Source organism: Cervus elaphus, chromosome 18, assembly GCF_910594005.1.
Source record: "Cervus elaphus chromosome 18, mCerEla1.1, whole genome shotgun sequence".
Lineage (NCBI taxonomy): Eukaryota > Metazoa > Chordata > Mammalia > Artiodactyla > Cervidae > Cervus > Cervus elaphus.
This window is the reverse complement of record NC_057832.1, coordinates 84057553-84085418: the sequence shown is the minus strand read 5'-3', so window position 1 is coordinate 84085418 and position 27866 is coordinate 84057553. Positions and strand designations below refer to the sequence as shown.

Here is a 27866-nt window from a genome sequence, read left to right as displayed (position 1 = left end):
CCAAACTTACAAAAGGAAAAGACAAATGCACTAGGTTTTCAGAGTTCTGGGGGTTCTAAAATTACACATAAGTGACTGTGGACTTATAGCAGAAAAATAATTGAGGACAATGTGATTGCCCACTAGCAGGGGAATGGATAAAAAACATCTGTTCATTCACACAATGGAAAGCTGCATCGCAGTTAAAATGATTGGACTAGATCTCCATGTATCGACATGAATAAATCAAAAAAATGCATGCTGCATAAAAAAAAAAACCTCATTGCAAAAGGTTAGGTCACGTATGGCATCGATTAAGGAAAATTTTAAATGTGAACATATATGTTGTTCACATATATGGAACTACAGTTTTAAAACTTGCATGAGGAGGACACATGTCAAATTTAAGAGATGGATTTGGACCAGGTCACACCACCTCCATCACAATTGGTGTCTTTATGGGTGAGATCTGGTGGCCAGAGGGTGACCAATGGTGGGCGGTCCTGTGGAGACATCCTCTCTGAGGGCCTGGGGGAAGGATAGGTCAAAGGACCCTCAGGAGGAGCTTTCGTGGCCCCTCAGGTCATGGCCGATTGAGCTTGGACAGGGGCTCTGGCCCCATCAGAACTTCTGCCTGTTCTCTGATGGAGAGCTCGAGAGGCCTCCTGCACTCTTGGCAGGATGTTCAAAGCTGTAGTTGACGTAGACACCGTCATCAGTGCTCATCGGGGCGGAGTGTTTTGAGCAAGAGGTCTCCTTGGCTGCAGCTGCCTCCTCCTCCTGCTTCTGCTGCTGCACCAGAGCTGGGTTGACATCGGGCCCTGCAGAGGGACAGACCCAGAGCAACACGGTCAGGGAGGCGGCGTGCTGGGTGCAGGATGCAGGCATGTGTTGGAGCCTCAAATGAAAGTTCCAGAGGGGGAGAGCTAAATCCTAAGCCCCCCACCTCCATCACTGCCCTTCACCCCAGTCCTCACTTGGCCATACCCCCCAAAAGCTGGTAACCATCAGTTGCCACCTGCGCCCAGCCCCTGGTGCCCCCTGTCTCCCAGTACAGGCCCCTGCCATCCAGGGGTCTAGCAGGGGAAGCCCCAGGCTGCCCATAGCCAGTGACTCCTCCCCCTCCTCTCTTCCTTGGACACGCTATGCAAACATTCCTTGCTGAGAGAAGCCATTCCTCACTGTCATCAGACTCAGGTCAGAGAGGGAACCCGTGAACTCTGCGCCTCCCACTCGCCTCTCTGTCAGGATCCCAGCCACTCTGCAGGGGGCGGGCCACTCAGAATCTCCAAGGGGTGGCCATGACCTGTGGGACCTGTGGCTCCCCAGCCAAGCAGCCTCTGGGGAGGTCCCCAACAACTACACTCTCCTCTTCCAAAGGGGGTCGGGAAGTTTCTACAAGACTGGGATGCCTTGCATAGGGGCTCTGGTGCTGTGTGGCCTCCAAATACACTGCATGTGACCAGCTCTATTACTGGGGTGGAGGGGTCTCAGGTTCCTCATCTGTGAAATGGGGATGAAAACATCACCTACCTCCAGGGATTATAAGAGGATTAATATATATTTATTAGCACACAAACACATCCTTCTATTAATATAAATGTTCCATCTAAAATTACCATTATTATTATTCCTGGTGTCAGGGAACAGTGCAAAATAAAACTGCTCTCAGCTTGCCCACCCCATGGGGGAACGCTTCATCCAGGGGCCCCGTTTAAATCTCTGTGGAGCGATGGGGTGTGTAAAATAACTGGGCTCAATAGGGATTTTTCTAGTGGTCCACTGGTTGGGAGTCAGCCTGCTAATGCTGGGGACACAGGTTTGACCCCTGGTCCAGGAACTAAGATCCCACATGTCTTGGGGTAACTAAGCTCATGCACCACAACCGCTGAAGCCCATGTGCTCCGCAACAAGAGAAGCCACCACAAAGAGAAGCCTACACACCACAACTAGAGAGTAACCCTGCTCGCTGCAACTAGAGAAAGCCCACAGCAACAAAGACCCAGAGCAGACAATAAATAAATAATTATTTAAAAAAGAATAACTATGCCCTACAGTAAGCTCCGGGAGTTGGTGATGGACAGGAAGCCTGGCATGCTGCAGTCCATGGGGTCGCAAAGAATCAGACACGACTGAGCAACTAAACTGAACTGAATGCTCTACAGTGAGGAAACAGAAATGTACATGTTGCTAGTAGGAGTTTAAATGGTAAAACTTCTTGGAGGGTGTTAACAGTTGGAATGAACAATCAGTATTCATGGACTGAACTTTCTCTAGCATATATTGGAGAGTGAGGTCAAAGATTCAGCCATAAGGATAGTCATCGCAGCACTGGCAATAACATGCAAAGTCAGAGATAGTCCAGTTCTAGTTCTAGTTCAGTCGCTCAGTCGTGTCCAACTCTTTGCAACCCCATGGACTGCAGCACACCAGGCTTCCGTGTCTGTCACCAACTCCCGGAGCTTGCTCAAAGTCCTGTCCATCAAGTCGGTGATGCCAGAAACAGTCTAATGTCCAGCAACTGGAAGCTGGCTAAATGGACTGTGGCCGATCCATACAAAAGGAAATGTTTTTCAACTGCAAGTTGTCACCCATGAATGAGTCATGAAATCAATTTCTCAGATAACACTAGAATTTTTTTAAAAATCAATGATAGAATAGAACAGAAAATACCTGAGGCTTCTTAGGCAGTGTTATTTTGTGAAAGGCCTGTTCTACTCTGCATGTCCATGTCCATACCTGTACACACCACCTCTCAATGTGAAAATATATTTTTTGCTCAAAGTCATGATCAAAAGTTCAAATGGCCACTGAACATGTTTGAAACACACATCTGACCCAAAAAAGATGTTTTCACATGCTAAGTGAAAAACTGTAGCTTCCAAACCAGGAGGAACTGTGTGCCCACAATTTGGGTCAGTGCCTGTCCCAGGTGAGGGGGAGCTGTGAGTGTTCCTAGCATTTTGCCTGTGGCTTGGAGTCTTGCAGGAGGGGCCTGGCACTCACCCAGGTAGCTGAGGATGACAGGCAGGAAGACCAGGCCATGCAGCAGGCCCAGCACGGTGATGAGGAGGTTGAGACGGAAGAAGAAGATCTGGATGAGCTGCGCCTTGGCCAGGCCCAGGACGAGGATGCCAGGCAGGTTGGTCATGGCCACTCCTGCAAACACCTGGGGGTCACAAGCAGGCGTCAGACTGGGCAGGGGGTGGCTGACCAAGGACCATGCAAGGCAGTCCATCCACTCACCGCACTGCCCATGGAGACGGTGGCCTCCTTAGCCCTCTCCAGCCGTGTGGGCTTGGTACTGATGGCAAAGGAGCGGGTGATGTGGGACACGAACTCCACAGAGATGCCCACCGCCTGAGGGAATGAAGGGGGCTTCAGCCACCCAAGGGCAGGGGCAGGGGTCTCCACCCAGGCCAGCAGGGAGCACCTAGACTCTAGAAAGAACTGGAGCCTCATTCCCTGCACTAGAGCCCCGACACTCCCTCTGGCGGGTTACCGTGACCAGGTTGATGAGGGACACAGCGTTGTAGCTGATGTCCCAGAGCGTCATGAAGCCCACAGTGTCCACCAGGATCATGATGATGGAGAAGAGGTTGAGGAGACCAGAGCGGACGTCCATGCCCAGCAAGAAGCAGCAGACGACAAAGGTGGGCACCAGGCAGATGGTGAGCATAAAGAGCCCCTCGGGGACTATGGTCAGGTACTGCTCATAGAACACGTTGGTGACCCTGTGGGGCACAGAGCACAGTCACCACTCCGCGGCCTCCCATGCCCACTTCGGGATGAACTCTGGGCCCAGTGCAGCTGAAGCCTTCCTGCTGGAGCCCAGCCCCACCTTGCGGCCACTCTCGCCAACCCAGCACCCTCACCCACCCGCCTCTGGAGCACATGAACTCACGAGTAAGGGAAGACCTCGAAATCTGGGCCGGTGCCTGGCACCTTCCGCAGGTCGGCGGTGATGTTGGCTGCCAGCGCCCGAGTTGCCCGCAGAGCCTCCGTGAAATCCTGTGAGTTCTTCAGCGGCTTGTTGTAGGCCATGAACCGAGAGGCTGTGAAAGCCAGAGCCTGTGTCAGATGCCCTCAGAACCCCCAGGAGGCAGTGCCCAGGTGAGTTCAGGGCTCTGCTGCCACCATTTGGGAACTCTTAATACATGTTGAGCAAAGGGCCCTGCATTTTTGGTTTTCCCCCAGCTCTGCAAGCTCTGGAGCTGGTCCTACTGCTGTGCCAGACTCAAGTCCTGGCCCTGCCTCTGATGGATGGAACTTAAAGAGATGTCCTGAGGGACTTCACTGGTGGTCCAGTGGCTAAGACTCCAAGCTCCCAATGCAGGGGGCCTGGGTTCGATTCCTAACTGGGGAACTAGATTGGGAAATTAGTTATGACAGGCTGCATGTCATAACCAAGACTCAATGCAGCCAAATAAATAAATAGTTTTTTTTTTTTTTTAAAAAAAGAGAGATCTCCTGGATGAATCCAAACACTGCTCTGTACGGTTTCAAAACATGCATTGGATTCTTAACATTAATTTCATTATTTTTCTAATGCACATTTTCCTAGAAGAAAGGGCCAGAAAGGGAGACCAAAAAAATGCAACAGTTGACTTAACAGAGCTGTGGGTTGGGGGACCCCCTGGGTAAGTAGAATAGTCATTCATTGAACCAGCTGCCCACTGCCCACATCTGAGGGTGACTTGTGCCTGAGAGAAGAGGAAATAGGTGGCTCCCAAGTGCAGCATCAGCCCCTGAGAATTCCATGAATGCCACACTGACTATGAATTTAGGGGATGGGGAGAAGGAAGTAGGCAGACATGGGCTGGAGTCCGAGGACGTGGAACTGGGTGACATGACTTCTGAGGACAGGACCAGGGCAGTGAGAAATCCCCCAGGAAGGAAGAAGGAGGGAAGGTTCAAGATGGAGAATCTGTCTCCTGGGACTCATGGCGCCCCCGGCGCAGCTGACTCTGGTCTTCCCCTCCAGTCGAGGCCAGGCTTACCTAAAATCTGGCCATCTGAGCTCACATTCACTGAGGTGCTGTATGCTGCCAGGCCCCTGCAGGAGGAGGACCAGAACAGGTTAGCCAAGGACCTGTCCCCTCCGTGAGCTTGGCCTATGGCTACCCCCAGAGACCCCGCACTGCCCCCTGCCCGCTGTGACCGCACCCTGGGCGCCCACACAGCTGTCCTCCTCGTGCCCCCACCACCACCGCCCACCGCCTACCCTTTGGGACATTTGATGTTGGGCTCGTCACTCAGAAACCAGGGAAGATATTTGTGGAACTGCTCCACTGATGGCCGAGCAGAGCCCGCTGTGGGGCTCACACAGGTCTTCAAGCAGGCCAGGGAGTCTACAAAGAGAGTGGGGGGCTCTAGGCAGCAGCACCCCCCAAGGCCAGGCAGACCCTGCCCTGCCCTGCCTTGTGCTCGTTTGCCATCAGGATCCCCACACACTCCCACTGCTGTAACAAGCCTGGTTACTCTGGGGGGATATGTGATGCCTCTACAGATGGGAGGAGTGCTCCTCTCATATATGCAAACTGCTGGTACCTTCAAGCAGGGGGGAAGCAAAGTTCAGGGCAGAGAAACAGCCTCCACGGGGCCTCCCCACTCCACCTCCAAGCGCAGCTGCTGAGGCAGGATCCTGCACCAACCTCAACTCTCACTCCACTCCCATGGCACTTGAGCATCAGCCTGCTCAGGGGGCATGGGTACAACTCAGCAGGACCAGGAGGGTGCAACTGCCCGGCAAGCCAGCTGGACTTCTACCTATCTAGGTGTAGGACCCCCACCTGCACTCCTAGACAGGGCCCCCTGCCCCAAACTGACCCTGTAGGAGGGCAGGAAGGGTTAAGACATCCTCCACTGGTCCTGTCCTTTCTCTAGTCTCAATTTCCCCAAGCTATGATGGGCCCTGAACTCCCAGAGGCCCCATACTCACTGACAGTCGAGGGGCAGAACTCATCTTTATTGGGACCAGAGATATAAAGGCGGCAGCAGGAAGATGAAGTCAGCCAGTCAATGAAGTCGTCCACCCAGGAGGAGGCGGGGATGGCCAGATAAGACCTGAATGCCAAGGGAGAGGAAGTCAGGGGACAGGACCGGATAGGCAGGCTGTGGTGGGTCCTTCCTACAGTCCAGCCTCCACGCCGGCTCCCCTCAGGTGCCTGGCAGCAGGTGGGCAGCAGGGCAGGAGGGAGAGAAACATACAGAGGTGGGCTGGGACACTCACACATCAGGGAAGTCGGTGGCGTACTGGATCTTCTGGGTTAAGGAGAAGTTGTTGCAGCCTGCACTGGAACAGATAGCATTCATTCCTTCCTCAGTGGAGAAGTTGTAGCCCCCAGTGGTGACAAAATAGACCGGGGCCCCCACCTCAAAGTAGCGGTTCATAAAGAGGAAATAGTCGATCAGATATGAGTCCTGCAATGGAAGACAGTCAGTGAGGCCATGGCCAGACGCACCTCCAGGAGCTCCAGCACCTCCAGCTCAACAGATACACACACAGCGATACACGCAGAGGTACAGGCTCACAGACTCACATGTACAGTTCCACTACAGAGGTACATGGTCAAAGTATGCCCACAGAGGCACACACACACTCCAAGGTACACCTGTCTAGGTATGATCACAGGTACCTACACAGAACACACTCACAGAGGTATAAGCACAGGGCATCATCCCCCTGCATGAACACGCTGTCTGACACACACATACAAACACATACACATAATTTTACCCCTTCCTATCATCCCCTTTTGGCACAGCCGCAGTCTAGCAAGTTAGCCTGTGACCACAGCCCACATGGAGACACACATATATACACCCTCGTGCACACCCTCAAGGCTGTATGCCAAGCATCTTCATGGCTCATTCCCTTCTCCTGCAGCATAAACTTCAAAGTGACATCAGGAATGATGGTGGAGTAGGAAGTTCCAGGATTCCACCTCCCCATCTAGACAATAACTGCACTGGCAGAATCTGCCTGATGTAACTATTTTGGTACTCTGGGGTCTATTGAGGGCTTCAAACTTTCAGAGAAAGGCCTGGATGGTAGATTGTGGTTAATTTGATCTACTTCAGCTCTTAGCACGGTACAAGCTAGTCATCGTTTATCCTCCCTGACCTGCGGCAGGCAGCCATGAATGCATTCCAGGAACAGTCTGCACACAGCTTGCAGGCCCACCTCTTAAGTATCAAGGATCTGTGTTCTCATCACTCATTGCTGCTTCTAATCTCAGTAGAGCAGACACAAAGTCAGGTCCCATTAGAACCTTCACCTCAAACTGAAGTGGCTGCCAAGATATTTAAAGGGCAAATGCTAAATTTGTCTTCCCTCTTCATATTTACCTTTTTCTCCTTTTGAGAGCCAGACATTTAAGAAACATGACACTCAAAAGCAACCACAAATACAGGGGAAAGTATTCACTGCACATGCTCAAGGAAAAGCAGAGACTTGGAAAAGATCTATAAAGACTTTACATCTCAAGCTGATCTTGAGGACAGAGACATCCACAACAATTAAATTTTTTAAATAAATGAATAAATTAGAAAATTCTGGGGAAGGGAGAGAATCTGATTTCTGGAGTTATTGCAGACTCAAATGTCCATTTTTCAAAAACAACAACAAAATCATAAAGCATGCAATGACTCAGAAAGAGATGGCCTATACCTGGGGACAAAAATTAATCAACACTATCCTTGAGAAAGACCAGATAATGGATATATTAGATAGAGACTTTAAAATGACTATCTTAGAGATGTTCAAAGAGCCAAAATAATATTGTTTTCTGGACACAGTCAAGAAAACAGTGTACGAAAAGAACGGAGGGACTTCCCTGGTGATCCAATGGTTAAGAATCTGCCTTACAATGCAGGGGACACAGGCTCAGCCCCTGGTCAGGGAACTAAGATTCCACATGCCTTGGGGCAAATAAGCCTGTGCACCACAATGAAGACCCAGCAACAAGAAAGAAGAGGCTTATTATATATAAAGATTATAAGCATAGTTCCTATCAGAAAACTTGGAGGCCAGAAGGCAGTAGATTTGTATATTTAAAGTACTTAAGTGGAAAAAAACTCTCAACCAGGAGTCCTATTTTTGACAAAACTGTCCTTCAAAAATGAGGGGGAAAAAAATGAGGGAAAAAAATTAAAGCATTCCCATATGAATAACTACAGAAGAAGTCTGTTGCCACAAGACCTGTCCTGCAAGAAGCTATAAAGTGAGTCCTTCAAGTTGAAGTGAAATTAAGTGAAAGTATAACTCAAAGCCATGTAATTAAATAAAGATCACTGGTAAAAGTAAATACATGGGAAATTATAAAAGCTAGTTTTATTATAACTTTGGTTTATAATTCCATTTTTAAATTTCTACATATCTTAAGAGATTAATACATAAAAAAGTATTATTCTATGTTTTTGAATACACAGTGTATAAAGAGGTAAGTTTATGATAGTAATAACTGAAAGGAAATGGAAAGGAGCAGTATAGGAACATATTTTTTGTATGCAATCCATGTTAACCTAGGATAAATTCAAAACATTGTAGAATATTTAATGTAATTTCCCTGGTAACCACAAAGGAAATAGTCATATAACATACGCAAAAGGAAATGAAAAGAGAATTTAAACATTTCACTATCAACTAAACACAAAAGAAGGTGGCAATGCAGGAAATGAGAAACAAAAAAGCTATAAAGTACATAGAAAACAAATAGCACAGTAACAAGTCTCTCCTCATCAGTAATTACTTTACACGTAAAAAGACTACTCTGTCCAATAAGAAGTCAGAAGTTGACAGAATGGGTTAGAGAAATAGGATCCAACAAAAGGTCTATAAGAGTCAGTTGAGAACATAATAAAAGCTATATATGACAAACCCACAGCAAGCATCACCCTCAATGGTGAAAAATTGAAAGCATTTCCCCTGAAATCAGGAACAAGACAAGGGTGCCCACTCTCACCACTACTATTCAACATAGTGTTGGAAGTTTTGGCCACAGCAATCAGAGCAGAAAAAGAAGTAAAAGGAATCCAGATAGGAAAAGAAGAAGTGAAACTCTCACTGTTTGCAGATGACATGATCCTCTAGATAGAAAACCCTAAAGACTCTACCAGAAAATTACTAGAGCTAATCAATGAATATAGTAAAGTTGCAGGATATAAAATTAACACACAGAAATCCCTTGCATTCCTATATACTAACAATGAAAAAACAGAAAGAGAAATTAAGGAAACAATACCATTCACCATTGCAACAAAAAGAATAAAATACTTAGGAGTATATCTACCTAAAGAAACAAAAGACCTATACATAGAAAACTATAAAACACTGATGAAAGAAATCAAAGAGGACACAAACAGATGGAGAAACATACCGTGTTCATGGATTGGAAGAATCAATATTGTCAAAATGGCTATTCTACCCAAAGCAGTCTATAGATTCAATGCAATCCCTATCAAGCTACCAACGGTATTTTTCACAGAACTAGACCAAAGAATTTCACGATTTGTATGGAAATACAAAAAACCTCGAATAGCCAAAGTAATCTTGAGAAAGAAGAATGGAACTGGAGGAATCAACCTGCCTGACTTCAGACTCTACTACAAAGCCACAGTCATCAAGACAGTATGGTACTGGCACAAAGACAGAAATATAGATCAATGGAACAGAATAGAAAGCCCAGAGATAAATCCACGGACCTATGGACATCTTATCTTTGACAAAGGAGGCAAGGATATACAATGGAAAAAAGACAACCTCTTTAACAAGTGGTGCTGGGATAACTGGTCAACCACTTGTAAAAGAATGAAACTAGAACACTTTCTAACACCATACACAAAAATAAACTTAAAATGGATTAAAGATCTAAATGTAAGACCAGAAACTATAAAACTCCTAGAGGAGAACATAGGCAAAACACTCTCAGACATAAATCACAGCAAGATCCTCTATGACCCACCTCCCAGAATATTGGAAATAAAAGCAAAACTAAACAAATGGGACCTAATGAAACTTAAAAGCTTTTGCACTACAAAGGAAACTATAAGTAAGGTGAAAAGACAGCCCTCAGATTGGGAGAAAATAATAGCAAATGAAGAAACAGACAAAGGATTAATCTCAAAAATATACAAGCAACTCCTGCAGCTCAATTCCAGAAAAATAAATGACCCAATCAAAAAATGGGCCAAAGAACTAAACAGACATTTCTCCAAAGAAGACATACAGATGGCTAACAAACACATGAAAAGATGCTCAACATCACTCATTATTAGAGAAATGCAAATCAAAACCACAATGAGGTACCATTACACGCCAGTCAGGATGGCTGCTATCCAAAAGTCTACAAGCAATAAATGCTGGAGAGGGTGTGGAGAAAAGGGAACCCTCTTACACTGTTGGTGGGAATGCAAACTAGTACAGCCGCTATGGAAAACAGTGTGGAGATTTCTTAAACAACTGGAAATAGAACTGCCATATGACCCAGCAATCCCACTTCTGGGCATACACACTGAGGAAACCAGATCTGAAAGAGACACGTGCACCCCAATGTTCATCGCAGCACTGTTTATAATAGCCAGGACATGGAAGCAACCTAGATGCCCATCAGCAGATGAGTGGATAAGGAAGCTGTGGTACATATACACCATGGAATATTACTCAGCCGTTAAAAAGAATTCATTTGAACCAGTTCTAATGAGATGGATGAAACTGGAGCCCCTTATACAGAGTGAAGTAAGCCAGAAAGATAAAGAACATTACAGCATACTAACACATATATATGGAATTTAGAAAGATGGTAATGATAATCCTATATGCAAAACAGAAAAAGAGACACAGAAATACAGAACAGACTTTTGGACTCTGTGGGAGAATGTGAGGGTGGGATATTTCAAAAGAACAGCATGTATACTATTTATGGTGAAACAGATCCCCAGCCCAGGTGGGATGCATGAGACAAGTGCTCGGGCCTGGTGCACTGGGAAGACCCAGAGGAATCGGGTGGAGAGGGAGGCGGGAGGGGGGATCGGGATGGGGAATACATGTAAATCTATGGCTGATTCATATCAATGTATGACCAAAAAATAAATAAATAAATAAATAAAATTTAAAAAAAAAAAAAAGAGTCAGTTGAGATCCAGAAACACCCACAGGTTGAAAGTGAAAGTATAGAAAAAGATATTCGATGCAAATAGTAGACAGTTTGCAAAGATTGCAAAGATATTCCATGCAATAGTAGGCTATCCTACTACCAGGTAAAGTAGGCTTTAAATCAAAAAAGTTTACAAAAGATAAACAAGAACATTATATATTATTAAAAGATTCAGTACAGCAAGGGTAAGTGTGTATAAAGAGTTCCACACCTAATGAATGACCATCCAAATCTATGAAGCGAAACTTGACAGAGCTGAAGGGAGAAATAGGAAGTTCTACAATGAGTTCAATACTCCACTATCAGTAGTGGGCAGGACACCCAGACAGAAGATAAGTAAGGAAATGGAGGACTTGAACAACAGGAAACCAACTAAATCCGGCAAGCTTACACAGCAACTCTGCCCAACAACAACAAGGTACATATTCCTCTCAAATACACATGGAACATTCTGCAAGACAAACTAGGTATTTGGCCACATATTAAATCTCAGCATTTAAAAAGATAGATGTCATATTATGTATATTCCTTGACCATGACTGCATGGTTAGAAATCATTAACAGAAGGAAAATTGAAAAATTCACAAAGCCGTAAAAATTATACATCCCAGCAATGATTTATCTTGAGTATAACACCAAAGGCACAAGTTAACAAGAAAAAAATAGACAAATTAGACTTCATGAAGATTAAAAACTTAAGTGCATCAAAAGATACTACCAATAGAGTAAAAAAGCAACCAACAGAAATGACAATATTCACAAACCACGTATCTGATATCTGATATTAATTAATCAGATATTAATCCCCCATATCTGATAAGGGATAGTTATCCAAGATATTTAAAGAACTCTTTAAACGTAACAACAACAAAATCCAGCCCAATTCAAAAATAGACTTTTCTCCAAAGGAAATATACAAATGGCCAATAAGTAAATGCTTAACATCACTAATCATTAGGGAAACACAAATGAACCACAATGAGATACCACTGCATATCTATTATGATGGCTGTTGTCAAAAAACAAAACCCAGAAAACAAGTGTTGGTGAGGACATGGAGAAATTGGAACCCTGTGCACTGTTGGTAGGAATGTAAAATGGTACAGCTATATAGAAATCAGTATGAAGGTTCCTCAAAAAATTAAAAATAGAATTGCCATATGATTTAACAATTCCACTTCTGGGTATATAGCCAAAATAATTGAAAGCAGGGTTTCAAAGAGATATTTGCAAACCCATGTGCATAGCAGCATTATTTCACAATAGCAAAAAAAAGGAAACAACCCATATCCATCAACAGAAAAATGGTTAAGCAAAATGTGATATATAGGCATCCATATATACAGGAGTATCATTCAGCCTTAAAAAGGAAGGAAGTTCTGATACATGTTACAACATGACCAACATGAGGACATCATGCTAAATGAAATAAGCCCATCACAAAAGGACAAATGTATGATTCCACGTATGTAAGGGACCTGGAATAGACAAATGCAGAGACACAAAGGAGGATGGAGGGGGGAGGTGCCAGGGACTGGGGGAGGAGGAATGAGGAGTTACCATTTAATAGGGAGAGAGTCTCAGCTTTGCAGGATGAAAGAGCTATGGAGATGGATGATGTGAGGGTTGTACAACATCCTTAATGCCACTTTAAAAAATGGTTAAAGTGGCAAATTTTATGTTACATTTTACCAGAAAAACATTGAAAGAAATACACTTTATATAGTCATAAGAAACAAATCTCCCCCAAAGAAAAATAAACAAACAGCATTAACAAAACCTCAGCTGGGGGACTTCCCTGGTGGTCCAGTGGCTAAGACTCCCCGCTCCCAGTGCACTAGGCCTGGGTTTGATCTCTGGTCAGGGAACTAGATCCCACACGCCACAACTAAAGATTTCACATGCCATGACTAAAAGGTTCCGAACGCCCCAACTAAGAGCCAATGCAGCCACGAAAAAACCCTCAGCTGGTCTTACAGACCAGTACCACCTTCCTTCTCACTGGTTTGGCCTACCAGGCCATTGATACCCATTCTGGGGTCACTGGGGACCCTCTTCTCTTCAGCCGTTTGAGCAGTCCCCAGGGCCACCATGAGTGGCAGAGTCATTCTGGACCCTTGCTGGCTTTGCAGCCTCTTCTCGCTCCCTATGAGCTTCCCTGGTGGCTCAGATGGTAAAGCGTCTGCCTGCAATACAGGAGACCCGGGTTTGATCCCTGGGTTGGGAAGATCTCCTGGAGAAGGAAATGGCAACCCACTCCAGTATTCTTGCCTGGAGAATCCCACAGATGGAGGAGCCTGGTAGGCTACAGTCCATGGGGTCACAAAGAGTCAGACACAACTGAGTGACTTCACTTCACTTTTCTTTCTTGCTGCCTATGCTGGTTTGAAGGTGCCATCCTGCCTGTTTGCTCTCCTCCTACCTCATCTTGCTTCCAAGACCAGTACCACCAGCAGATGGCTACCAGACCACTGGATCCAAGATTCCTGCCCATGCCCAGACCCCCATCTCCACCCCTACAGTGGCCCTGGATGTCCAAGACCTCATGATGTTCTCTCTCCCCTAGAGCCCAAGTATGCAGACTTGCTTTCCCCAGCCACCAACCCACCTCTGGTTGCATGTCCAGACACACCTCAGGTCCCTGGCCTCTCCGATGTACAATTCCTGTCAACCTCATATGCTTGCTGGTCCTGGTCAGCACCTTTCCCCACCCCTCACCTGCAGCGCCTCCAGCTCTCGGGCTTACCGCCTCTCCTCCCCACACCTGCAGTCACCCCTGCACACAGGGAATGAGCCTTGGTGTGCCCCAACCTGCCCTGGTCAGTGCTGTGACCCTTGCCTCCTTCCTCTGCAAATCCCACTCATGCTCAGACACCCCTCATGCCTCTCCTCCATCTAGAACCCTCAAGCTCATCGAGGCCTTTTCATCCCCAGGCCCCCCAACCCTCCCTGTCTTTCCAAGGACAGTCCAGGGACATTTGCTGCTGCAGAGCCCAGGCCTGAGAACACAGAGTGCCTGGCACTATGCAGGCACTCACTGAGGTGTTGGTCATTCTGCCCAGGCGATCGGCTCCCATGGCCAGTCCCTCAGATGCCTGGTCGTCTCCCTCTGGTGGCCTGGGGCTGGAGCCGAACTCCAGCAGTTTCCATGCAGAATGTGGCTTCTCTTCCCAACTCCGCATGATGGATGGTCCCCCACCCCTACCACACCCCTGGTTCAGGCCAACCCATCCGCTCTGTGCTGCTGATTTTCCTCACAGCCTTGGGGACCGAGGAGAGGGGAGAGAGGGCACCCACCTTGGGCAGAGCCAGCTGCTGGTCCAGGCCCACATTGATGTAGCACATGAAATAGAGACTCGCTCCGAACAGAGCCAGGAAGACCAGCACCTGGGAAGGGAAGCGTCAAGTGAAGGCCTCCCGCCTAGCATCTCCCCAGTCTGGGTCTGGACGGGGTCTTGAAGGAAACATTCTAGAGTTGGGCCAACTTGAATCTCAGCAATCCCCCTCCCCGCCCCAGCTTCAACCCCTGGACCTGGGCGAGCTCCAGACCCCTCCGATGACCACGGGCAAGGGTCAAGGCTAAGCAGACCCTCCCACCCCAGGCACTGCCAGGCCCCCCAACCCTGGGTGGCATGAGGTCCCCCTGCTGTCCCTCCCGCCCACTCACCACGACCACGCGGGTGAGCCAGTGGAACAGGAATGGGACATAGAACTTGCGGAAGAATCCGAGCAGGAGCCCCTCATCCTGGCTCGGTGGGGGCAGCTTCCGGGCTGTCTTGCAACAGCAGATGTCCATCCGGGAGGCCTAGAAAGAGGAGGGCACTCAAATGGCACCAAAACAGACCCTGGGGACCACCTCCCTCCCATGGAGTGGGAGAGTCACCTTCCACGGGTGGACTGTGCCAGCACCGCATGGTGGGGACATGCTAGTGTGCTCTTTTCTTTATCTTCATTTTCTGCCTTGATAAAATACCTTTGAACTTTGCACCGTCACTGAAACAATAGCTCCCTCCCTGTCAGTCTCTCGTTTATGTTTTATTTCATGACCTCAAGTACTTTTAGCAGGGTTGATCATATTCCCCCAAATGACCAAAACAAAGTTAATTTTCCATGGGACATCAGGGACTTTGTGGCCTAAACATTCCAGCACGCTGTTCCCACACTCCGTCCGCATGCTCTGAGCCTTCTGTGCAAAGTGACGCCACTCCATCCCCGGCCAAGATGGGAACCAAGGGTGAGTCCCTGGGCCTTGTCTCCACCCCTACCTCTTGCCTCCTGCTGTCGAGGGAGAGCAGGGCGACGAAGGCTGACATCTGTAGCAGGAAGTCAAGAAGCACTGCAAAGCCGGAGGTCAGGGCAAAGGTCCGTACAGCTGGCATGGGGGTCAGGGCTCCTGAGGGATGGGGAGGGGGGCCAAGGGTGAATCTCAGGGCCTGGCACCTGCTCAGATGGGAAGAGAGGGAAAGGAGTCTGCCAGCCTCCAAGAACTCCCAGTGCCTGGTGGGGAGGGGTTGCTCAGGCTCACCTAAGAAGAAGCAGATGGCCTCAGAGAGGCTGCAGAGAAGCATGCTGGGGGCCACTCTGCCCAGGGCTCGGCCGATGTGGGCCTCCCGTTCTTCCCCAGGCCTCCGAGGCAGCCTCTGTGTGGGGACAGCAGGGACAGGGTCAAGATCTGACCAAGGGCTCTGTCCCTCACAGGCCAGCAGGGAGCAACCACATGCCCTCACTCCCCAAGGCATGGGCATTGCCTGGAGATGCAGCCAGGACCGAGAAACTGCCCACACCTTGCCCAGTGGGAGCAGACCCTGCTGACACTCTGCCCTGCCATATCTTCCACTTCTCAGATTCTGGCCCAGAGAAACGCATGCTATATTTTGGGATGTCCATAGCATCCTTCCTCTGACTCATCACTGGAACCCTAAATGTTCACTAACAAGAGAGGCTAAAGACTCTACTTGTCTTTTTATGGAATGCTACCTAGCACTACAATACAAATGTGGCTCCAGGTAGAACAGAGAAGAACAAACATGACTCCATATTGGACCTCTAACCTTTGTGCTCTGTTGCCTGTGTTTAATCTTGTCTCTGGGTCTTTTGTAAAAGGATGTTGCCCAGAGCCTGGAATATACATGATAGCCCATTGCTAAGGCTCTGACCTTTAAAGGTATAACACTTTTCCATTCATATGGAGATTAAAAGGTTGCAGAAGAGAATCTAACATTTGCCTTGTTGGAGGGGTTTAGGACCTACTTTGACAGCTACAAGAACAAAAGATTCTGGCACCAAAAGGTTTGCAACAACCAGCCACACCACTTCGCCTTTTACTATAAAAGAAGTCTAAATTCTAACTCAGGTAAGGTGGTTCTTTGGGACACTAGTCCACCATCTTCTCAGCCTGCTGACTTTTCAGTTAAAGTCACTGTTCCTTTCTCCAGCACCTCATCTCTCGATTTATTGGCCTGTCATGCAGTGAGCAGTATGAGCTTGGGCTCAGTAACATATGTACTGTGTGACACTCTTGCCAGACACAATGTGGGGCTAACTGAGAGCAAGTTCAGGAGACATGTGAGGTATGAATGCATTTATGTGAAAGATAAACACAGAGCACTGTTTTCCACAGGAATTGTACACATGCACATCAGTGCTTAGGAAGAGGCTGAATAAACCCAGCCAACCCATGGGATCATGCCTGGGCATGTAGGGGCAGCTAGGGGTGTGCAGAACTCCTGCTGTCTTACCTGGTACTCAAGAACGAAGATGAAGATGTTGTCGGCCCCCACGGCAAGCACCAGGAAGGGCACCACTTGAAGGATCACCAGTGAGGAAGGGACACCCAGGTAGGAGAAGAAGCCCATAGAGGCCACGACTGCTCCCAGCACCACGGCCACCCCGCCCAGGCCCAGCGTGGCCTTGGAGTCCACCTGCAATGGGACCAGGCTCAGCCTCCTGGCTGCAGGGCTGCCCCCCCCCGACCCCAGTTAGAGGAGAGCTGCATGCTCTGAGCTTCTGCACTTTGGCCACTCTGCAGTGCCGTCCTCCCAAGAGCAGGCCCTGTGAGCCTGACCACTTCTTCCTCGAGCGTGCATTATGACACAATGTAAATACCAACTTTGCATTTGCACAAGTCGAGGGAGGGTTGTCATGAGCAGAGTGAAAACTCACATGGCCTTTCAAAACAGAACACTTCAAGAAGCATCACCCCTTGGAGGAGCCACCCTGGGTATGTCCACTTGGCTGTTTTGAAGTGCTTTAGAAAGTACTCTTGCCTGGAGAATCCCGGGGACAGAGGAGCCTGGTAGGCTACCGTCTGTGGGGTCGCACAGAGTCGGACACGAGTGAAGTGACTTAGCAGCAGCAGCAGAAAGTAGGTTGGGAAGGTTCTAGGCACCCTGATGGTGGGCCAGCTCACCCTCACAGCTCCCCTCTCACTTCTCACCGGTACCCGACGCCAGCTGGAGTAGCTGCCCAGGGCCAGGGAGATATACAGGAAGATGACAAGGTAGCTAACAGCAAAGATGGGCAGGTCTTCGGCCGTGGTGCTGTTGATCTCATCCTCCAGGGAACGCTGTGGACACAGACCCGACCAGACCCACTGACGCAAGAGCTCTGCCAGAGGGCACCGTGTTTGTGAGCTCTGACATGGCTGCAAGAATAGCTATGGCATCACCCATCCTCCTGGGCAGGCACCCGTTAGCTCAGGGTCACTCAGGAGGGGTGACGGCAGGATGGGGATGCAGGACCCCACCAAAACCACCTGAGCTGTCTGCCCCAGAGCCAGGGACCCTGCATCCCCTACCTCCGCCATGAATGTGACCTGGAACACACCAGCTGTCCGACGCTGAAAGGCTCGCATCTCCTCCAAGAAGGCTCCCTCCCAGAGCTTAGCCTGGGCCAGCTTGGGGTCCCCAGGAGCGTAATTGTTGAGGGAGAAGGTCATGATCAGGGCCTCTGCCTCAGAATAGTCCTTTCCTGGAAGGAGAAATGCTCGGCTACCTCCAACCACATCTCTGCTTTCCTCCCCCTACTCCAGCCTCACCCCTGCTTCCCCTCCCCCAACTGCAGCCACACCCCTGCCTCTCCTCCCCTACCCTCGTCATCCAAGTCATTGTGTAATTATACATCCCACTTCCCTCTCTCAGTCAAAGGCAAAACCTGGGGTTCCAGGCACAGAACCAGAGAACCTGAGCAGGGTTGGTGGAAGATGCAGTAAGTGACAGAGAAAGGATGCAGGATGGGCAGGCCTGCCGTCCCCATGAGCCCCCCACCGGCCCAGCTACTCCCAGACAGCGGGAAGCCCCCATGGCCACTCCCACCCTTCTGTTCATGACTCCTGACCCATATGTCCACTCACTGGCCTCCTGGGGAGGTCAGAGCTTACCTTTGTAGCCCCCCACGGCGAGGAAGGGGAAGATGGGCGCCCCATAGTCAGCCATGCAGCTCAGGGCCAGGGCCGTGCCATCTTTGTAGGTGAGGGGGGCACTGGTGGGAGAGGAAAGGACTTTTCCTGATTCCACTCCGACCACTATGGCCCCTGTGCCTCGCCCCAGACCCCCAGCGTCATCACCTGACCCTCGATCAGAATATTTCTTGATCCTATCCAGAGTCAACTGGAGCTCCCTGAGCAGGACCTCGAGTTCTCTCTCCCCTCATGCCGGCCTCATGCTCCTGGCTCCACCATCATCTCCTTCCAGATTGGCAGGGGGGTGAGCATCACACACACTCCCCTGGAGTGGCGGCTGGATTCTGGTACAAGCCCCTCCCTGAGTCCTAACCACCAACAGAGACATGCAGGCTTCACACTGCCCTCAGCGTTCTGCTCCCACCAGCCCAGAACCCTCCAGGCCCTGAGGTGGGAACTTCTTCTTTCCTCATTCAGTGTCCCAGCCCTGTAACTGTGGGCAGGTCTCCATGTCCTCCACTGAGGCCTTTCTGTAAACGGGTCACAGGTGCCTGGACGGAGCACTCACTTTGAGTGCGTCTGTGAGTCACCAGCTGGCTGGGAGTGCCGGTTGCTGTCTGACCTTGAGAAGCTGACCCTCTGAGCCTCAGTTTCCCTGTCTCTGAAATGGGGATAATCAGGCCACCCAAGAGTTATTGTGAGCATCCAAAATCAAAATAAAGGCAACTCAAGGACTGGAATGGATGAGATGGTTAGACAGCATCATCAACTCAATGGATATGAGCCTGAGCAACTCCGGGAGATAGTGAAGGACAGGGAAGCCTGGCGTACTGCAGTCCATCCGACCTCAAAGAGTCAGGCACGACTGAGCAATTGAACAACAACAAAGGACTGGAAACCCGGAGTCAGAGCTTTCTCCCCTGACCTGCCAGTTCCAAGGGCCAGCCCTCGCGCTGAGGCACAGACTCTGGGATGCAGCCCACACTTGGCTCGCCTGAGGGGTGGGAGTCCTGACTCTCTAGTCCAGAGGTATTCAGGGTGACCCAGGGTCTCAAGAGCCCTAGAGACCCTTTCAAGGTCTACAAAGTCAAAACTACTTCCATAATAACACTAAGATGCCATTCTGTTTCCACCCTTCTTTGATCTCAAGTCTGTGGTATACAGACAGTTCACTGACATGGCTTTAGTTTCATATTGCAGCTAACACTTAAGAAAACATCACTCGCTGAGTTTTGATGAAGTAGTAAAGAAAATCCACAATTCTCTGGAAAGGCTTTGACAACACATTTCCCTCCTCTGGGGGTGTGCAGCCAAGCATTCTCGCTGCGCTTCAACCAACAGGCCAAATGCAGAACCAGTTGCCAAAATCCAGCATCTTCTGCTAAGCTAGACCCCAAAGAGATTTGCAAAGATGCAAAGCTTCCCTGGTAGCTCAGACGGTAAAGCGTCTGCCTACAATGTGGGAGACCCGGGTTCGATCCCTGGGTCAGGAAGACCCCCTGGAGAAGGAAATGGCAACCCACTCCAGTGTTCTTGCCTGGAAAATCCCATGGACTGAGGAGCCTCTCAGTCCATGGGGTCACAAATAGTCGGACACGACTGAGCGACTTCACTCACTCAAAACAATGTTACTGTGATCACTCCTGATATTTTCAGTACGGAAAATACAATTATTTTCATAAAAATATGTTATGGGACTTCCCTGGTGATCCAGTGGTTAAGAGTCTGCCTACTGGTGTGAGGGACATGGGTTCGATTCCTGGGTCAGGAGGATCCAACATGCTGTAGAAGGGCTGGGCCCATGCATGCACCACAACTAATGAGCCCATGAACCTCAACTACTGAAGTCGGTGTGCCTTTGAGCCTGTGCTCCACAAGACAAACCACCACAATGAGAAGCTTGAGCACCACAACAAAGAGCCTGTGTGCTGCAACAAGGACCCAGCACAGCAAAAAAAAAAAAAAAAAAATTAATAATTTCCTTTAAAAATATAAATAAATAAAAAATGTTATTTGTGTCAGCATATAATGGGCCTATTATTGTTATTGTGGCAGAATTAATTAAATATTTTGTCATTTCTCAGTTTTACTTTCTCATGTGGTAAATGTCAGTGAATATAACGTCTACCCACACCCCAGCTCTCTGGGGTGCTCGGTCTTTTGTCAAGTGTGAAGGGACCCTGAGACCAAGCATTTGAAGACCTCTGCCCACTCCAACCCCAGGGGACTCAGTGCTGCTGGCCAGCCTGCTCCCCTCCAGGTTTGGTAGCTCTCAAACCTCCACTCTTGGTCCCAAGACCCATAAGCTTCACTGGCTTCCTGTTTGCTCCACAGCCAAGCGGACGCAGCCGGGGACCAAGCCCCACACAGCTTGAAGGGGTGTGGCTGCAGCCTGCGCAGGACACCTGGCCCAGGCCCAGGCCCCTGCCCAGGGCTGGCGCACCTCTGGGCTGCCCATGGCCCTGCTGGCTTGCACCCAGGCCGAGCACAGAAGCAAAAAAGGGAAACTAAAAGCACACCAGTGAGCAGGGCCTTCGGATTGCTCTGTGACCCTTAAACCAAGAACATACAAGGATGGGTCCAGCTACATCAGGAGCACTACAGAAAGACCACGTGGAGGCCAGGATGGTCAAGTATGAATCAGCTACGGCAAGCGTGCACCCCACTGAGGATGGGGCACCCAAGAAGGAACTTGGAGAGACACGGCACAGCACAGTCCGTGTGACCGAGATGCAGAGCACCTCGACCAGGTACAAGATGTGTACCCGGCCTGGGCCCCAGGAGGCCCACGCTGACCCCAGGACCTGGTACCACGAGGACTCACTTGGCGCAGTAGAGGAAGTGGTCCCTCCAGTCCACCTGGGCGGTCTGCCCTGACAGTGTCTGGTTGGCTGTGAGCAGCAGCTGAGTGCGGTTGTTCTGGAAGTACTGCAGGAGGCTGTTGACACAGCAGTCGGACAGACTGGCGTTATGTGGGTTAAGGGGGGCGTAGCAGGTGTCCCGCAGGGAGACGTTCCGCTGCTCGTCTGGCGACCACACCTGCAGATGCCGCAGCCTCTCCTGCAATTCCAGCACCTCCAGCAGCAGATCCGAGGACAGGATCCCGCTGAAGTTCTTGGGCCCCAGCAGCAGGGAGTCATACCTATAGCTGGGCCGGTGAGGTGCCGTCATGAATACCTGGCTAGTTCGGAAGAAGGGGCCGAAATACTTGTCGTGGAATGCCTTCTCACGTCGGGCGAGGCTGTTGGGGGCCGACCACAGCTCCACAGGGTCCGTAGTCAGTTCTATAAAAGCCAGGCCCCCTGCCAGGACCCCCACCAGGACCACAGACACCGCCAGGATGGTCAGTGGCCACGAGGCCACCCATGTGCCCCAGCACTGGAACCAGCGGCTGAGGAGGGTGTGGGTGGAGAGGCTGAGCCTGTGGGCCAGGCTGATGCTTGCCTTGGCTTTGGGCGTCTTGCGCTTGCCCCTGCACCACTCGGCCAGGCGGGGCCGCATGAGGAAGGCCGTGAGCAAGACAAAGAGACAGCAGAGGATGATAATGAGGGCCAGGCTCCCTTCCATCCGGCCCAGGCGGAAGGTGGGGTCCAGGGCCTGGGGCTGGGCAATCACAGGGCAGGAGGCGGCACAGTCCTGGCAGGAACAGGCCGCTGCACCATCCCCCTGGGACTGGTTGCAGGGCACGACCTCATCATTTAGAGGCTGTATCACGCTCCCCTCTGCCTGGCTAGGCTCCCACAGGTGGAAGGTGATGTCCAGGGGTGCCAGGCCATTGCTCGTGTCCCCCTGGAAATTGAGCCAGCGCTGGGCGTTGCAGAGGGCAGAGCCATAGACACCACACATGGAGCCCACGGCCAGTGCGGCAGCCGCGGGGATGCGTACACGGCTGCAGGAGTTGTAGGTCTGCTCGGCGAAGCTGCGCTGGTAGAAGGCCTCGTAGGCCACCACGGCCTGGGACTGGTTGTCCGCCTGCGTGACCACTCGGGTCACGTTGATGAAGAGGCTCTGGTTGGGGCTGCAGGTGTTGTGGCAATGCAGGCTCACGAAGTTGTCAGAGCAGGCGGGACAGCGGGTGAGGAGGGCCTTGGTGACCCGCAGGCTCATGTCCAGGGCCACCAGCTGCTTGGAGGAGCAGCAGGCGTAGGTGGTGTTGGGGCCGGTGTAGAGACGGGGACAGATGCTTTGTAGGAGGGCCAGGTGGTCACCTGTGATGTGGCGAGCAGGCGAGTTGTCCAGGCAGGACACATTGGACAGTGAAGCCAGGCTTCCAGACAGCTCCGGGTTCTTCCCGCACTCGTCGTAGAAGGCGCAGTAGCCAGGCTGGTGTATGGGTGTGTACACCTCACTCTGGGCCTGTGGAACAGGGCAGTGTCACCAGGGGCCCCAGTGCTGGCCAGCACCTCTGGGTAGCTGATGGGGCAGTGGGCGGCCAGGGAGGGCATGGGGAATGATGCCAAACAGGGCGGGTGAGGTGGACGTTGGGCAGCTCCAGGATGTCAGGGGATCTGGGGGAGCACTGGGGGAGATGGGGTGCCCAAGCAGCACATGGGGCTCTCGGTGGTGTCTAAGGATGCTGAGCGGATGGGTGAAGGCCTGGTTGACCCTGAGTGACAGGGTCACTGAAGAAAGAGGTGACCTGACATAGCTGGGAGAGAACAGGGTCACCCAGGAGACCACTGGACCCCTGTGTGGTCCTCCTGAGAAACAGTGGCCCCTGGACCAGTCGAGGGGCTGACTCCCAGGGACCATGTGGATGCAGGCCCTGTGTGCCTCGGGCATCATTGCCATAGCAGTCAGCCACCACCATGCCCAAACTGCGGGCCACACCCAGAGGCCTGGGCCCCTCTTGGAGATTCTGAGCAGAGCTTCCCCTGCCTTCATCTGCCGGGGGCTGAAAACCTTCACCCACTTCCTCAGATGTGGAAATGAGCAGGAAACTTGAGAGGCAAGAACCTCGGACATCTTCCCTGGATGCCAAATCCTCTGTGGGTGATTCTCCCCTTGAATCCACCTCATCAGCACCCCGGGACTGGACTTCCTTTAACCTCCCACCAGCCACCTTAGGTCAGGACACCCACAGTGGACCAGGGATGGGAAGAACTTGGTCACATCCAAACCAGCTGCCCAATCCCCCATGCTTGTATCCATATGACCCCATGATCTGGAGACTTGAGCAGCCCAGGACCCCCGAACTGCACACCTTCTCTGGGGAGCCTGGAATCCCTCATCTATGTAGAAATTGCCCCCATCTGCAGACCCCTGGCCCTCTCTCACAGTTGCCAAGCAGCCCTTACCTGGAGTGGACACAGGGACTGAGACTCACCGAGTGTAGGAGCAGGGCCCAGAGCAACCAGCCCTTCAGGCCAGTCTCCACCATCCTGGCACTGGGCAAGGGTCAGAGGGTAAGTGAGGCCAGGCCTTGGGGACAGCCAAGGGCCAGCTCCTGACAATGCCAGAGCCCACTTCAGCCGTACATATACTGAAACTGGGGACGGTCTACAGGGCAGCTTCCCTATCAAGGACAGCATCACCTGACTGGGTTGGGGACCAATGGGGCTGAGCCCTGTGCCTCCCAGGGCTCTCAGCTAGTTAATGATCGATGGATCACTTGTCCCTCCCACCTTTGGTCCCACCCTCTCGGATGAGCCTCTCAGGGTCTCCCCTTTGCCTACTTCCCAAAGTGACCAAGGCCAGAGGGCTGGGCCAGCCAGCGACCTGCCGAGAGTTTCCCACACAGCCTCGGCTGCAGGAGCTACCAGGCCCAGGAGAAGAGGCAGACTCAGGTGGGTCTGGACACCGGCCCTCCGAAACTCTACCACCCCTACCTCCCGCCCCCAGATCCCAAGCCTTAGACCCCTCCTCCCCACAGTGCCCTCTTGGGTCCAGGCCAGCTCTGGCTGGGGCACACCCTTGCACTGTCATCCATAGCAACTGTTGTTAATTAATATTAACAATCCAATAACAGAGGGGGCAGTGAGGGGTGGAGTGACGCAGGGACAATAGTTTCCTCCTCCGGGTAGAGGGGACGGCCCAGTTCGCTGGCATCTGACAGTGCACAGAGACCCAGGGCTGAGAGCCACAGCCTCGCTCTTCAGCCCTGGCCCCCTCCCTTATGTCCGTTGCCTGGGTCTGTCCCCACCTACCGTGGAGGGGGCTGAGCGTTGCTGGGAAACCCAGGCGAGCAGCCCCGCCCCCCATGGGGCCAGGTACTCTGCACTCACCCCTGCTCCCTCTAGATAGGGATCTCTGAAGCCTTCCTTGGGCTCCCTATCACCAGAATGGGCCAGACCTTGGCCCCCATGCCAAGGCTGAGCTGATAAGGGCAGCCTATGGAGACTATCTCCCCTGTGGCCACCTGCCAGAGGCAGTTGCAGGAAGGAACCTGCTATCTCCCTGGTCTTGTGTTTGTTTCATGGACCCTGGCCTGACTCAGAGGGAGCTACCCAACACATACAGGGGAAGACAGAAGCCAAGAGGAAGGGAACCAAATGCCAAGGGGGGATGCCGGGGCAGGAGCAGACAGATCCCTAAACCTGGAATCAGCCACAGTGGGGAGGAGAGTCAGTGGCCCAGGGCCTGCCTGTATGCAGTGACCTCCCTCCTGCATCTCCCTAGCCCTGCCCCCACACACCCTGACAGGCAGATGCTGAGCATTCCAGCCCACAGTTATGGGCTCTGTTCTCTTTCCTAGATGTCTTCCCCGAGAAGCAGATGCTGAGACAGGGATTCCAGTGTGAATAGCTGATTTGGAAGGTGATCCCAGAGGGCAGTACCCGGTAACAGGGATGAGCCAGGACATGGAAAGAATCGACCAGGGTGCACTGAAGAGTGGGCTCTTGAGACTTCCCTGGTGGTCCAGTGGTTAAGACTCTGCACGTCCATTGCAGGGCCATAGGTTTAATCCCTCGTCAGGGAACTAAGATCCCACATGCTGTGCTTTACAGTCAAAAAAAAAAAAAAGAGTAGGCTCCCATGTGGGCATCTGTATGCCCACAGAGATCCGCCAGGAAATGGTGGGGAGCCTGCCCCAGAGGGTGTGGGCTGGTCCATCATTTTCTTTGGTTGCTGGTTGAGGACGCTCCCTGCAGATTCAGTCTCAGGCACCCCCTGCCGTGTGTGGAGCCCCCAGGCACACCCCCTTAATCTAGTTTGTTCCCAGGGGAGGCCCATAGAGACGGAGCCCAGATGTATGGTGTCTGCGGCCTTCTCTGAGACACACACAGGATGGGAGCAGTACCATCCAATTCTGAGTTACAGAGGCAAACGCTCAGCCACAGACTCACCACCTGGCTCCCTGTGCATGTGGGGTCTCTGAGGTCACGCCCTGGGGCACAGACTTCTGTTGTGATCACAGGTTCTGTGCACTCCTGAATCCCACTTTATCTCCTGACTTTTAACACAGACTCAGCGCTTCCTTTACTCTCTGACTAGCACATGTGTCACTGGGTTGTGCCCCACAAAGTGATGGATCGTCTGCTTTCCTGGTGCCAGAGGTCAGGCTGCTTCCCATAAACAAGTTTTTGGTTACTATCTTCTTACCTAACCCTGTTTCCTCTATTTCATGTTTACCTTCCTTAATCCAGGATTCTAGAGATGAAATTGGAGTGTTAAAGAGTACCAGGTTTACAACCCTAAGTGCACACAGTTTATCAGCTCTCTCCTTGGGCTAATCTAATCTAGGATATATTGAATAATAATCTTGATAATTACTGATAGGTACTGATTGGTTCTGGTTGGTGTCTGGTGATGGTAGACACCCATGAATTTTCCAAGGGCTGTGACTCTTCTCACTGACATCAGCAAAAATAAAAAATGCCAAATCACTAGCCTTATCTTCACGGTGTATTCGATCTGTTATCAAGATTTACAAATTTAATAACTGTAAAAAGATGCCTCATTTTCAATCTTCCTTTATTACTAACGGGATTGAATATGTCCGAGCAGTAGCAGAGAGAGAACTGGAACTGAACACCATCCCTAAGCTCAGGAGGTGGCGAGGAGGGCCCTCCTGTGGTCAGGGATGCCCGGCAGACTCAGCTCCCCTCCCTGACTGGCCGCTGTGCACCCCAGGAGCCTGCAGAGAGCCTGCAGTCTGGGTTGAGAGGTCAGGGTATGACCGTGATGTTCTGCTGGTCACTGGTCCAGGCCGTGGAACCTGGTTAGGTACGTGTGCTATGCTCTGACCAGCAGGGATGTGAACAGCCTCTCGTAATTTCTGGCTCCTGTGGGGTAACTAGCCTGCAGGTTAATATTTCAAGCCTGGTCACCCGGTGGAGCTTTCACCTTTGCCATCAGCTCCTGATTCAATTTGGTGAAGGACTGTGTTTACAGTCCAGGTGAAAGATGTTCTTTCCTGCTCTCCCAGCCTCCTTTGCAACCAGCAGTGGTCCCATGATCCTCTTCTGCCCAATGTGAAGACTTCTTTAAAAAAAATTAATTTTTGAGCAGTCTTATGTTTACAGAAAAACCGAGCAAACACAGCCTTGTAAATCTTTTAATTAAAAAAAAAATGTTTTTAACTGAGCAGAAGGTATACACTTCCCAGATGCCCCTTTATCCCTTCAAAAGTTTCATCTATTATCAACATCCAGCATTAATGTATGGCACATTTGTTGCGATCAATGAGCTAATATTGACATATTATTATTCACTGAAGTCCATAGTTCACATTCAAGTTCCCTTTTGGTGTTGCACCTTCTATGGAATTTGACAAATGTATAATGACATGTATCCACCATCATAATATTATACAGAATAGTGTCTTGGCCTAAAAATCCCCTTGGTGTGCTCCACCGATTCATCCTTCCCTCTCCCCAAATCCAAATTGCTGAAAACTGCAGCTCTTTGTGCATACATTTTTCTTACTGAAGTATAGTTGATTTGCAATGTTGTGACAATCTCTGCTGTATAGCAAAGTGACTCAGTTATACACATGTATATATATCCTTTTCCATTATGGCTTATCACAGAAGATTAGATATAGTTCCCTGTGCTATACATTAGAACCTTGTTGTTTATCCATTCTAAATGTCATAGTTTGCATCTATTAACCCCAAACTTCCAGTCCATCCCTCTCCCTCTCCCCCTTGGCAACCACAAGTCTGTTCTCTATGTCTGTGAATCTATTTCTATTTTGTACATAGGTTCATTTGTGGCCATTATTTTAGATTCCACATTTAAGTGATATCATATGACATTTGTCTTTCTGACTTCACTTAGTATGATAATCCCTAGTTGCATCCATGTTGCTGCAAATGGCATGATTTCCTTCTTTTTCATGGCCAAGTAGTGTGTATACTTTTTTTATGTTCATAAAATACACATAACAA

The 27866-nt window shown here is 50.3% G+C and overlaps 1 protein-coding gene across 1 annotated transcript; it reads right to left on the bottom strand.

Moving 5' to 3' along the window:
* Window positions 1-532: 532 nt before the first annotated feature.
* NPC1L1 (NPC1 like intracellular cholesterol transporter 1) lies at window positions 533-23993 on the bottom strand. Its single transcript, XM_043873015.1, has 19 exons — window positions 23861-23993; window positions 21359-22890; window positions 18514-18614; window positions 17932-18104; window positions 17572-17700; window positions 16874-17056; window positions 15661-15775; window positions 15401-15528; window positions 14803-14940; window positions 14433-14522; window positions 6212-6402; window positions 5921-6045; window positions 5204-5330; window positions 4980-5035; window positions 3884-4034; window positions 3482-3713; window positions 3226-3339; window positions 2986-3148; window positions 533-800 (listed from the first exon to the last, which is right to left on the bottom strand). The coding sequence occupies exons 1-19, from the start codon at window positions 23912-23914 to the stop codon at window positions 601-603; spliced, it is 4002 nt and encodes a 1333-aa protein (XP_043728950.1). The 5' UTR covers window positions 23915-23993; the 3' UTR covers window positions 533-600.
* Window positions 23994-27866: the final 3873 nt, after the last annotated feature.